The sequence below is a fragment of the Melospiza melodia genome, chromosome 8 (genome assembly GCF_035770615.1).
Source record: "Melospiza melodia melodia isolate bMelMel2 chromosome 8, bMelMel2.pri, whole genome shotgun sequence".
Lineage (NCBI taxonomy): Eukaryota > Metazoa > Chordata > Aves > Passeriformes > Passerellidae > Melospiza > Melospiza melodia.
Window position 1 is genome coordinate 38,187,183 of NC_086201.1, and position 13,068 is coordinate 38,200,250.

General features: G+C 46.1%; 1 protein-coding gene across 10 annotated transcripts in view; it reads left to right on the forward strand.

The window, feature by feature from the left end:
• Positions 1 to 13,068, forward strand: part of AGAP1 (ArfGAP with GTPase domain, ankyrin repeat and PH domain 1) — a 329,181-nt gene that overhangs the window by 198,747 nt on the left and 117,366 nt on the right. For all 10 annotated transcript variants that reach the window (XM_063162741.1, XM_063162742.1, XM_063162746.1 and 7 more), the window contains one exon: positions 9,347 to 9,515. In XM_063162741.1, coding sequence (XP_063018811.1) covers positions 9,347 to 9,515 — 169 coding nt within the window. The remainder of the gene's footprint in view (positions 1 to 9,346; positions 9,516 to 13,068) is intronic.

The following is a 13,068-nucleotide window of genomic DNA, read 5'->3' on the forward strand; positions in this document are numbered from 1 at the left end:
TCCCCCAACCAGAGCTCTGATACTGTGTTTCTGGTTTGGTTTTGCTGGTTTTTGTTTGTCAGTATTTTTTTGTTCCTTTTTTTTTCACAAGAAAGCGATGAATTTTTAATGCTGTGCTTCCATTGCTGTCTGGGATAATTTCTTACATTGTTTTGAAAAATCAGACCTTATTCCTACCAAGTTTCCCATTAAGCAGCAGTGAAGAAAAGAGCTTTTGTTTGCTGTCTAAAGTCAGTTTCCCAAACTTGTGCAAAGCCTAGCTCTAATCAGATTTGAGTTGCTTCAAATGTGTATATCATTTGAGTTCATCAAAATGTTGCTCTTTTAATTCTGGAGTGAATTTTTAATTGCAGTGAAAGGTGGGCTGGCCTCTAGTGGTGGCAGAGAAAGGAAATCTAGGGGATCATTTGGTCTGTCCAGCCTGTGGTTTGAGTCAGAGCCTAACACCTGGTGTTTGAAGGGCCAATGACAATGTTTAGTGGCTGATAGTGAGCACTGTGTTAAATATTGCTCGAGGTTTGGCCACAGGTGCATCAGTTGTCTCTGCCAGATGCATTCGGTAGCAGCTCAGGCACCAAGCAGTGGTTTAAACACAGAAAACAGGTACTGCAGAATCCAGCCCCGACATCCTCCTTGAAAGCATTGCCTGCACAATGAAAGGTTTTGGGGTGGGGAGGGAAAAATCAAATGAGGCCCTTTTTTGCAGAGGAGGTGTCCCTGGGAGGGTCAGGCTGTTTGGCAGGGCAGCGTGCTGAAACGAGCGCAGCATTGTGCCAGCCTCACGAGCGACTCCCGGTGCCACCAGGTTGATGTTTGACACAATAGCAAAATCCCTCTCGTTTCTTTTCAAGAAAGTGGGGGGAGAGGGAAACGGGGGAAGAAAAATATGTGTACATAAGCACCCTACTGTTTCCTGACTTGGTCGTGTCAGGTTTTTTCAAGAGCCTCAAACCTTCCCGTCCCTTGGGACGCCGAGGAGCTGCGCCAATAGAAAATGGTTGGGGATAATGAGAGAGAACTTTGACCCTCAGGCTTCAAAGTTCACCAGAGCTCCCTATTCATCTTGGGCTTCTGGAGCAGAGCTGTGGAGTGGATCACTAAAATTCTGGCCGGCAAATTCCGTGTCAGCCTCCCCAAAGGGCCCCGGGGGAATTCGCCGAGGCATCTCCTGGCTTTTTAATGGCGGGATGCTCCCGGAATGCATTCACCAGGATACCTGCTGGGCAGCCCTGCTTTATCTGAGCCTTCTCCTGATGAATAGCTGATGATGTTTCACCTCTGGCTGCCTGCCATAGGGCTGCCAGCGTGCCACGGGTCAGCACGTGACACAGCTTTAGCTGCGGATGTCCCTTCTCTGCTCTCGTGTCTTCACCATCGCTGCGCCTCGGTTGTGAAAAGAAGGAAAAAGGGAAAAAAGGCTGAAAACAGCTAGTTTTTGGTAAGGGCAGTTTTCCCCTTTCATGTTTAATTTGGTCTAGATTTGATTTCAGTGCTGGGGCACCTTATGGGAGAAGAAGAGCTTCTTAAATACATGAGAAGGAATGCCCATTCCCCTAGTGATGCCCACCTAGAACACAGCGGGTACACAAACCACATGTGCATAGCAAGGTTGGTGTTTGCTGGCTGCAGCCTGTAACCTTCATCTTCACTGGTCTGGTGTGATGACCTGGGGATCATAAATGTGATTGAGGGGGGAAATCTGGCTTTATCTCCATAAGGGAGGTGTGGATTCACCTGGTTTGCTCAATTCATCTGACCGGAGCCACAGTTCCAAATTCTCCCTTAAATACAGTGCTGGCATGTGAATGTTAGCAGTGTTGTTCTATCCTCAAATATATTGTTGGGTTTTTTTTTTTAAGGCAATATTTCAGCCTGATAGAGAGTCAGATCCAACACTAGGCTAAACTTGGCACGAGAGCTTCAGCAATATATTATATGGACACATTCTCTGGGAAGACCCTACAAATATGTTAAAATTCCTTAAGGCTTGAAGTGTTGTTTGAGCTTTCTCTGCTTGGCCATTTTCTCCAGAAAAAGCAGATGGTGAGAAGCAGGAGGATTTAGAGGATGTCCTCTGTGTTGGTATCTGGAAGTGTTGTAGCTCCATGCACTTTTCTCTGGTCCCAGCATTTCTCTCAGAGCTGCAGTTGAAATTTTTGCTACCAGCTCTTGTGATTTTCCTGAACTATTTAGAAACAAAAAGGCTGCTTGCAAATGCAGGATCCCATCTCCCCTCATCCTTGAGAGCAGTGTGCTGTCCTGTGTGGCCAGTCAGCCCCTGGTGCTGCTGCAGCCAAGGATCCATGCTCCCGTTCCCATTAGGAATATCCCCCACAGCCATCGTTGCAGCTCAGCCTTATTTCCAGGTTGCTGCCTCAGGCAGTTCAATAGCTCTGAAGTGTGTTGTTTGTGTTGCTTTAATAAAAATATTCATGCTCACATATTTCTAAAATACCATCATGTATGTCCATTTATTTCCCTCTTGTTTTTGCTCTGAAGGAACATAAAGCTGGATATTGGCTGGCTCTGAAGGGCCTTTCAAGTGGCATTTCCTAAAAACAGCTAATCCTCAAATCAGTCTTTAGACTGACAAAAGGACCCTGGAAGTGCTCAAGGCTGGGCTGGAGAGGGTTTGGGCAACCTGGGATAGTGGAAGGTCCCTGTCCTTGGCAGGGGGTGGAACAGGATGAGCTTTAAGGTCTGCTCCAACCCAAACCACTCTGGGATTCTGTGGTACTTTTCACGTGTGATGTGGCTGTCCCTCCTGAGAGAGCAGTGATCAAAACACATCCTGCAGCTTGAGTATTGATGAAGATAAATCTGAAGCTTTATTGTAGTTACTACTGCATCCACTAGCATGCCTAAAACATTGGTTAGGATAGAAGAAAATTAATGATAGGAACAGTTAAATATGAGTACAGTAATTCCTGATTTTTATAAAGTGCTGTAGCTGTACAGATCGCTCAGTCACTTTCGAGCTTCTTGGAAAACTTCTTTATTGTCTTAATCTGAAAGATGTAATGGAGTGAAGATAAATTTGGGAGAAAAATATAAAACTGAAGATCACAGCAGCACAGAATATCCTGGGTGGGAAGTGACCCACGAGGATCTGTCCAGCCCTCTGTGCCCCTGAGGGAGTCGACACTCAGTAGTGTGGCAAACACAATTGTGCTTTGGCAGAGCTGCACAGGCTGCAGCTAACACACATTCCAGTGCCTGTCTGCTCCTTCTGAAGGCCAAGGGAGATTCTGAGGGTCAGAATAAGTTGCAATTTGAAAGGCAAAAGCCAAGCTAATAATTAATCAGGGGGGTTTATAAAATTAGAGCTTCCTGTCCAGCCGAGCTAACTGCTGTGGGTATAAATGCTTCATAAATTACTCAGGATGGTAAAACTCTGGTTTGTCTTTTACAGCAGCTCTCGTTACAAAGGCTGAATGAGAAGTGAAGTGCAAGGGGAAGAGTTTTCTTAAAATGTTATGCAAATAAGGGATCCATTTACAGAAGGACCAACATTTTGTTGCTGTTGTGTTCCAAGTCTTGCCCTGCCTTCCTCCCCTGCTCCTGCAACACTGATGGAGCTGATTAACACCTCGCTATAGATATAGCCAGTGCTTTTTATTACTGAAATTAAATGTTCTTGATTCCCAACGTGAAGCAAACAGATTCATGATGCCCTTCCTTTTGTCAGGACAGAGCGCTTTGGGGCGATCAGTGTTTTCCAGAACGCATTCCCATTCCTCTCTTCTCCTCAGAAAATAGCATTTCATGGCTCTCCTTAAGATTAACTGTGTATTATGAAGCTGAATGACATTATGGCCGTGTTTATATGCGAGAGGGGGGGACAGCTAATTCCCCAGGACCATTTGATGAATTTATTCCACTGTGGCTCATATCCCCACGCTCCATCCACAGCTCAGGCCCTTCCTGGGAAAAGCAGCGAGGCTCAGGACTTGGGGAGACTTGTGGGGTTTTTTTTTTGTTGCCGTTCCTTCTTAGGTGTGCCCGTGGCCCCACACGGAAACCAATCAAGGAGCGATTTATGTTCATTAAGGGCTTGTCAAAACTGAAAAATTTTCTAATCAACGGCGATGTGGCGGCGGCCCCTCCGTGGCTGGGAGTGTCGCCTCGGCGGCCGCGGCTCCGCGCCTCTTACAACTCTAGGCTAGGAATCTGCTGATGATTACATTAGGCTAAGCTGCGAAGTAAATGAACCATGGCTTATTTAGGTGCAACTAGCTCCAGTGTAGTCCTGCCCCGCAGGGCACTTTATAGCGTTTTATGGCTTTAAAATTAGTGTAGCTTCCCATTTGCTGCAGGGTGCTGCATGTTATGCCTTTGAACTCAATAAGCAAAGGGAAGGGGGCCTTTTGTTTTTTTTCTCCTTCTCCTCCCCCCCTCCCTCCTTTTCTTCTTTTTGCAGTTTAGCAATTTTGTTTTGCATCTTTTCCAGACGGCGTTTTGCAATAAAAATGTCTGACTGCCACGGAGAGGCACAAAAGTCAGGGCTCCATCCAATTTCCCGGGCTGCTCTTGGTTTGGGGGGAAGAGGATTTGGTTGTTGCTGAGGGTGAACAATAGGTTTTGTGCCTCCAGTAGGTCAGCTCACAAAATTGGAATTGTCTTTCAAAAAATACGCTGCACACAGTCTTTGAAATGTCATCCAGAGGTGCAACCATAAACTTCCTTTTCCATAATAATTTTTATTACGCCTCAGATCAGGAAACACTACTTCAACCTCAGTAAGTGGAGCCTTAGGAGTGTTACATCTGATTGAACACTGGGGGAAAACTGCCACAAAATGAAGGTGTTTTTTAGGGAATGGTTTGGGTTGGAAGGGACCTTGAAGCTCATCTCATTCCACCTCCCTGCCATGTCTTCCACTATCCCAGGTTGTTCACAGCCCCATCCAACCTGGCCTTGGACACTACCAGGGATAGGTCAGAAGCTCATCATCTCTCAGTGGAAACCAGGCAGAGATCTGGGGAGAATTTTTAGTCTGGACCTGTTCCTAGTGATGAAAAAACAGGCTTTTGAGAGCTCAGAATAGCTGAAAAGGACAAAAAAAGTGTGATATTCATACCTGTATACCATTATAGCCTTGGAAAGTCACTGCTCTTGGAGAGTCTCTCATTTCATATGTGGTGCCCTGGAAAAGGGTGGCAGTGGGACAGATGGAAGAAACACAGGGAGACCTCGAGGAAGGAGCAGATATTATTTTGCATTTTAGTGTTGTGACACATGGCTTATCCCGAGGCGAGTGATTTCAGTGTGAGCTTGGAAACCCCTTTGCCCAGGGTAAAACTGTAACCCCAGTGAAGGGCTTTCTCCCTATCCACCACTCTTGTATTATTTGAAAACCCTCAAACTCTGTAACGTTTTTTATATCCATGTTTTCGATAATCTGAGCCATGTCTTTAACTTAAGCCTGGCTCTAGAGCACAAGGACAAGGGGGAATGGCTTTAAGCTGAAGGATATTGGGAAGGAGTTCCTCCCTGTGAGGGTGGGGAGGCCCTTGCCCACAGGAGCTGTGGCTGCCCCATCCCTGGAAGTGCTCAGGGCCAGGCTGGACATAGGCATCAAGCTGGAGCCACACATAGCCTGGGTTCAGCTTGTGGCCCTTGGTGGAGTGTCTCTGAAATCACTGGGATGTGCAGCTGTAAATTCAACAACTGCTGGCATTCAAAATCCAAAGAGACCCCCCCCAAAACGGGGGTGTCACTTTTTGGGTAGGCTTGTTTAGAAAACATGATCATACCCATTTGCTCAATTTGCATGTCTGAAAGGCTCCTGCTCAGTTAATTGGTTAAATTAATTTCTGCTGTTGCAAACAGAGAGCTGCTGTAAGAAGAGCGGGACTAAAGTAATTTTGCTTTACATTATTCTGTGTCATGGCGCATCGTTCCTTTCTTACTCAAGGCAATTCATTTTGTGGGGCTGTCAAGTAATGTTTGGCGTCATCTTCAGTCAATGCAGCTTTTCTGATTTCCCCCTGATATTTTAACAGTTTATTTAGTCCTGTAGCTAATGGTCAATGGCCTTGAGTAGTCACATTAACACCTCGGTGGCGGAGCGGTAACCCGGGGAGGAGGAGAAGGGACGGGAATCGACGCGGGGAGCGCGATTTGGGGATTATGGATTGATGGATGCCGAGGCAGCAAAGCCCTGCTCTGACTAAGATGGAGCTGCCAGTTAGTGCTGACTGCAGGCCACGGCCTGCCCGGTGTCTCACAGCTCCGGATGGAGACCTGGGACAGCAGAACGTTCCACCAGCCACCGGAGCCACAGACAGCGCCCGTTGCATTCAATCCTGTGATTCCCGCATTCAATCCTGTGCTTCCCGCATTCAATCCTGTAGGGATCTCTCTGGGACATGGCTGGTGTCCCCCCTGCCCTGGGAGGAGCAGGGGGAGCCGTGTTAAGCCGTGCTGCTGCCAGCGAGCTGCGAGCGCCGGGTCCCCCCTGCCACAACTCTCAATTGCTAGCAGGTTTCTCTCACTGCACCTCATTTGCATCTGGGACATCAATTAGCATGTTTGTTGAGGCTAATTGAATGAAACTCAATCATAGCTCTTAATTGCTTGACTATGTGAAAAGAAATCACATTAATGCAGCTAATTAAGTGTATGGCAATAGATGCAACATAATTAGGAGCGAAATGTAAAAAACAAGCGGCGGCGGAGGTGCGAGCGCGGGGCCCGCGTCTCCTCTGCGCCACGTGTTTGGGGAGGGGTCCCTCTGCTTTGCTGCTGCCTTTAATTTCTAATTTTTTTTTATTTTTTTCCCCCCTGCCCTGCCAAATGATGAACGCGGACAAGTTGAGAAGAAAAATGCAAATGGATTCGCAATTACTACTTTTTCAAGCTGTTGAGGGGCAGAAGATGGCACGTCTGGGGTGGCCCACTGTTGAGTGGGCTCCAGGGACTTGTTAAGTGCTGTTTAAAAGTACTTGGCTTTGAATTACCCTCATGCCTTGTTAAAGGGTTTTTTCCCCCTTTTTTCTCGGATCAGCATTTTCTACAACTAACATCTTGGGGAGTTATCCCTGTACCATTTGCATATCAAAATCCAGCTTGCTGTCTTCTCTTTAACACAGCATATTCCAGATGACAGCAAGACCCTCATCTGTTCTAATCTGATCAAACCCTCCATTGCTCCTCTGAAGCCCCGGCGTCATTTTGTGGTTTGAACTTTCGTTCCCCGAGCGAGCCGAGGATCTGAGGGGGCTGGGAGCGCTCTCCTTGCCCTCCCCTCCTCGGGGAGACCTGCAGATTATCGCCCTGCACCCTGCCCACGATGAAAGGGCCTTTATTATTTACATTTGATATATCCCCATAAATATTTAAGCTGACATTAATACCTACCCAGCATCTGTTGTGGTTCGGGCGCGTCGCTCCCGCGGCAGCAACTCATTGGTTTTGTGTTTGCTTCCTCAAGTGGTTTTGTGGCTCACCTCAGCCTGCTTTGCACCCAGCCAAAAGGCCTTTAACAACACCCTGCCACATCTCAAGTCGGGAAATCACACCCAGCCTTCATCTGAACTGCATCCCAAACCCCCTTCTGCAGCAGAAGTTGGTTGTAGGTTAAATAAAACTGCTGGGAAAGGGCACCTGCCGAGGTTTAGTCACTCCCCGATTAAACCTCACTTTACAGCCCACAAGCAATGAATGCTCAATTATCTTCTGCTTATTGTTGTTTTAATTTGTGAAGAAGTGACACCCGAACAAGAAAGTTCTGCTGAGTTCGTGATTTATGGATGGAAGGTGTTTGTTCTCCCAACACCTAGTAAAGGAATTTTTCTGAGTGGATTGCCTTTGTTTTTCTCTGGGCAGCAGAGCGCTGTGTCCTCTCCCCTCTAATTGTTCAGACACCACCTTTTCCTGCTAGTAATTCTCAGCTTGGGAAAAATAAGCTGCTGTGATGGCTTAGTTCAAGGGTTTTATCACTGATTTCTGTTAACTATGAAGAAATTATTGCTGGTCCGGGTTTTTGATGGGTTTTGAGCAGAATAAATAATTTGTGCTGTAAAAACTGCCAAAGGTGAAAGAATCTTGATGAGGGAGCAATCATCTCTCTGGATTGTGGCAGCAGTGATACAGATTTTGGGTAAATTCAGGAAATCTCTTGTAAAGTGGGAGCCCAGATCTTCTCCCAGCCACCTCAAATCGCTGTTTTTCTCTCGGGGTCCTTAATCCCAGAGTCCTGGAGTGGTTTGGGTTGAAAGGGACCTCAAAGCTCATCCCATTCCATCCCTGCCATGGCCAGGGACACCTTCCACTATCTTAAGCCCCATCCAACCTGGCCTTGGATGCTTCCAGGGATCCAGGGGCAGCCCCAGCTTCTCTGGGCAGCCCAGGTATCTTTTTGTGCAGTGCCCTTGCCCCTTTTCACCCCTGATTTTCCTCTCCTGTGCTGCCCCTCTTGCATGTCCTCCTTAAGAGAGTGTCTCTTTTGTTGCTTTCCATGTCCCTATAGTTGTCCCAGTTTCAATTATTTTTTTCTGGAATGTGAGTGACCACAGCCCTGTGTACCAGGAGATGAGATCTCTGGTGTCTTGTGTGCTGCCTTTAACATTCACCATCTCTCCTGGAAATGGCTGTGCTGGTGTATCCCAGGATCAATTTGCCCTCTGATAAAAACACCCATGTCCATTTGCTTTTCTGTTTATTTCCCCTTTGTGGCTTTGCAAGCAAGAATTAGCAAAATCCTTTTCCACTTCTGGCTCCCAGTGTTTGCTCTAATCATATGTAATTTGTATGATTTTTTTCCCCTTTGATGATGTTTTGTGTAGGTGCAGAAAGGGTCATATTGTAAGGAAACAATGTTGGAATTGCTGAAACCTTCCCTGCCGGTGCTCTTTGGTAACTTTGGTGCCTGCTGACCCATTCCAGCCAAAATTGAGGGAGAGGGAGATGAGGGCATAAAACACTGGCAGAGAGGAGACACAAATGAATGTGCTCAGGAGGTACACTTGGTCTTCTCCTCATGTTTGGGATCCTTAGCTAGTGAATTCCCACACGTGGCTGTGTTGTGAATCACCTCTTACCCAGCTGGAAGTTAGAGGATCTGTGAGAAAGCTCCAGACTTAAGGGGTTAATTGTGAGAAGTGTGGAAGGGATTACCAGGAACATGGAAGCAAGGGGAAAACCATATGGTGGGTATGGGCAGAGAGTGTAGGGCCAGAGCCTTGTGAAACCAGGTTTGTTAATTGTGTTAATTGTCCAGAACTCCCTGTCTGATGTTGTGTTAATTCTTACAGAACTCCCTGTCTGATGTTGTGTTAATTCTGTTAGCTCTCCAGAGCTCCCTGTCTGATGCTGTGTTTGGGGTTTTCTCCTCTCTGTGCAGGATTACATGCAGAATGTCCATGGCAAAGAGATTGACTTGCTGAGAACCACTGTGAAGGTCCCTGGCAAGAGGCCACCCCGAGCCACCTCAGCCTGTGCCCCCATCTCCAGCCCCAAAACCAATGGCCTCTCCAAAGACATGAGCAGTTTACACATCTCGCCAAATTCAGGTAAGGGAGCACCTGGCATGGGGGGAAATGGCAGAAAATCTGCATTTCCAGTGTCTGTAGGGAATTTCCATGAGCAGCTGGGACAGGGATGGATATCTCTCCATCATTGGAGGGGTTCCAGGCCAGGCTGGTGGTGCTCAGAGCAGCCTGGTGCTGTGGAAGGTCTCCCTGCCCGTGGTAGGGGGTGGAATTAGTTGAACTGTAGGATGCCTCCCAACCCAAACCATTCTGGGATTTACAAACCCACTGATGTGGAGGTTTTTGAGCCCTGACTGCTGATCTGTCCCCCACAAGAGATTCTGAGTTTCTGGGTAGCCTTCAGTGTCTGTTTTTGTGTATTTGTTACCCTGTACTTGCCAAAGCTCTACATAATTTCCCAGTCATTAACGTATGGGAGGAATCTATGATCTCTTAGCTAATACTTAGGAAAAGCAAATGCTGTATGATCTGAAAGGACTTTTTATGGCTTCCTGGTGAGACCCACAGCCCTTCTTTCCACTTTTGGAAGGTTCAGTATTATGCATTCTTCTAACAGCAAGATTCTTCTGTGGAAAGCTTTTTAATTTATTGGTGGAAGTGGTTTATAGCTCCTTCTGAGCTCTAAACAAAGATGTTTATTGTTTGCTGAAGTACTTGTCCATACAGCTAAGTGGATTTTAAAAAATTGCATTAAGGGAAAACATTGGAGACAATTTATCCTGTAAAATGCACAGCTTGTACAAAACTCATAATGGGCTAGTGGAAGTTCTGTCAGCATGTTTGGGATGACATCCATAAAGTGCCAAGTGCCTTCTGCATTTATGGGTAATGCAGACACCTCCTGCATGTGCCAGCAAAACCATCCCACACTCCTGTCCCTGTGCAAAACCCACTGGGATGAGCAGCCCTGGCATTCCTGGATATTCAGGTGTCTTCTCTTGGATAATGATAATGATAATTGTCTGTCTCATGCTTCATAGGATCAGGCTGGTTTGGGTTGGAAGGGACCTTAAATATCATCTAATTCCAAACCTCAGTCCTTCAAGCCAAGGTGGAATTCCCAGCATTTTTGAGACATTTCCCTTTATTAGGAGAAAACTGAGAAGTGTTTTTCCCCTTCCAGCTCTGAATGGTGCTGTTTGAGATGGGTTTTTAAAGTGGTGCCACTGAGCAGAAACTCCTGGATATCCCAGGCTGGGCCCTGAGGTGTCTGAAGCCATGATTTCATCAAACCCTTGTTCAGGATTTGACCTGACAGAGCTCATAGGAGAAAATGATTTATGGTTGGGGTTGCTTTTTTTCCAGTTTTCTGTATAATTTAGATGACCAGGTGTGGAGAGTGCTTTGGTTTTCATTATACTTCCTAATTTAGGGAAGCAAAGTGCTGGGCTGAGTCAGTAAACTGCAGGGGAGACATTTAAATAGGTTTCAGCTTTTAACACATTTGAACACAGTCAAAAATAGCTTGATAGCTTCAGAAAAGCAAGTTTCTGGAAACATATTTAGAGATATGTAAGAATTTAAGGTTTATAGCATGGAATTTACATGTTTTGGCATCTACTTGGTTTGCCAGGTCAGAGGGAAACTTTCCCTGAGAGTTTGCAGCACGCAGCTCTCACTGTGTGTGTGTGTCCTGGCCAGCCTGAGGTTTGATCACACAAGTCAATTATGCCAGAAATTCCAAATTATGGGAAATTCAGGTAGCGAATTTCAAATAACACTGTGGGAATAGTTGGAGCTTCTCTCCTCCCTCTTGGCTTCCTCATCCTCTTGCTTAGAAATACTGAAAGACTTTGCTGTTGTTGCTGTCTGGGCAGCAGCTGCTGCTTGTTACTGGCTTAAAAGCAAACATAAAAAGGATTAATCAGTTAAGAATTACTAAAAAGAAAGAAAATAAAGAAAAGAAGGGCACTGTCCCAAGCTGTGCCTGCATTCTTCATCTGAACTCTGATGAGGTTCTAGGGGCTGAGTTCTGGAGGGGCAGGAGGAGCCCTGGAATATCTGCAGTTATCTCCCACACTCAAAACATATCTCCCCACGTCAAAGCACCTGGGAATCATCCCTTGCAGGCTGTGCTGCTGCCTCAGAGCTTCCCCTCACTTGGTATTGGTGGAAAAGTGGTGTCTTGAGCCTTTGTGGTGCCTTAAAATGGATCACAGGGCTGAGCTTGTCACTTACTGGTTACACTGGGAGGGTTTTGTACACAGCTCTGCCATGTGGAGGAGGCTTGGACCAAACAGGAAAAATCAGCACTTTCTATTTTGATTTTTAGGCCTGTAAATTCACTTTGTTTTCTCTGCTTCACATTACCTCATCCCCAAATGTTAAATACTGCTTGGCTTGGTTGGTGCCTTCCTTTGACACTTAAGCCCTGCTTGGAAGATGCCCCTTAAGGATGGATTTCCATGCCAATTTTGCCAAGAAATCTATGGATAAAATGCCCATTTGATTGCCTGTAACTGATACTTTAAGTTCATATTTAAGCAAATAGTTTTCTCTGAGTGTGATTTATTGTGATCCAACCACTCTTCTGCTCCCACCATGGTCTGTGAGGCAGCAGAGCAGCTCGAGCTCCTCCTCATCCCCTTCCCTCTCTGAAGCCTTTTTGGACCTCAGTGATGCATCAGACACCTTGAATTTCCCACCTTGGGTCTTTGCCAAGGTGCTTCCCATAACAGTGCTGTGAGCAGAATAGGGGGAATGAGGCTGATCAGGGCAATATTGGGAATTTGGGAAGGACAAACTCAGTTCCAGTCCTTGAGAGTTTCCATTTCAGAGATGTAAAAAAAAAAAAAAAAAAAAAAAAAGGGGAGAAAAATCCCCACCTTTATGAAAATATATGAGTTTTAAAAAATCTGGATTACTCTTCCCTGCTGGGTTTCCACTGGCACAAGGGCTTGGGAAAAACAAAAAAAACCAATTTTCCCTTAACATCAAGTGACAGTCCATTGTCAGAGTCATGGCGGGACAGTGAACAAACTGGAAGTGAAACAGCAGCAGGAAAAAGGAATATTTTCTGTGCTGTCAGAAAGCAGGGAAAGGAGTAGAAGGTTGGGCTGCTGCTGTTGCAAAGCCAAGCACCTTGCCTGGAAAAAGGTTTACTTTGATTTGAAAACTGGTCCCTTCTTGGGTTCTTTGGGCTTTATTGTGTAAGAGCTGGGATTCTGTGTGGCAGCTTCTCCCAGAAAACACAGAGAGATGCAGGGTTGTTATTTATGTTGTATAGACTTTAAATAGCAGGTTGTTAACTGTGGCTTCAGGGAAGGTGCTCGCACTTGTAAGCTAACTTGGTGGGAAACTGTGAGCTGGGGAAAATGGATGTTGGCTGCCTTCAATCCAAAATTATGTCACTTCTGTGGTATTTTCACTCCAAGCTGACAAACAGTGGTGAAGTAACTGAAATTTAAATTGAATTTACATGGCACTGAGCATCATTCTGTGGATGCAGCTCAGTTGGAAGTCCTTCAGAAAAGGGTAATTCTTGGACTTGCTCAGTTCCAGCCTTCTCTAAGAGCTGGGAGCAGGGCCAGAGTCCTGTCCTGTCCATCCCACTGGCCAGTCTCTCTGCCCTTAG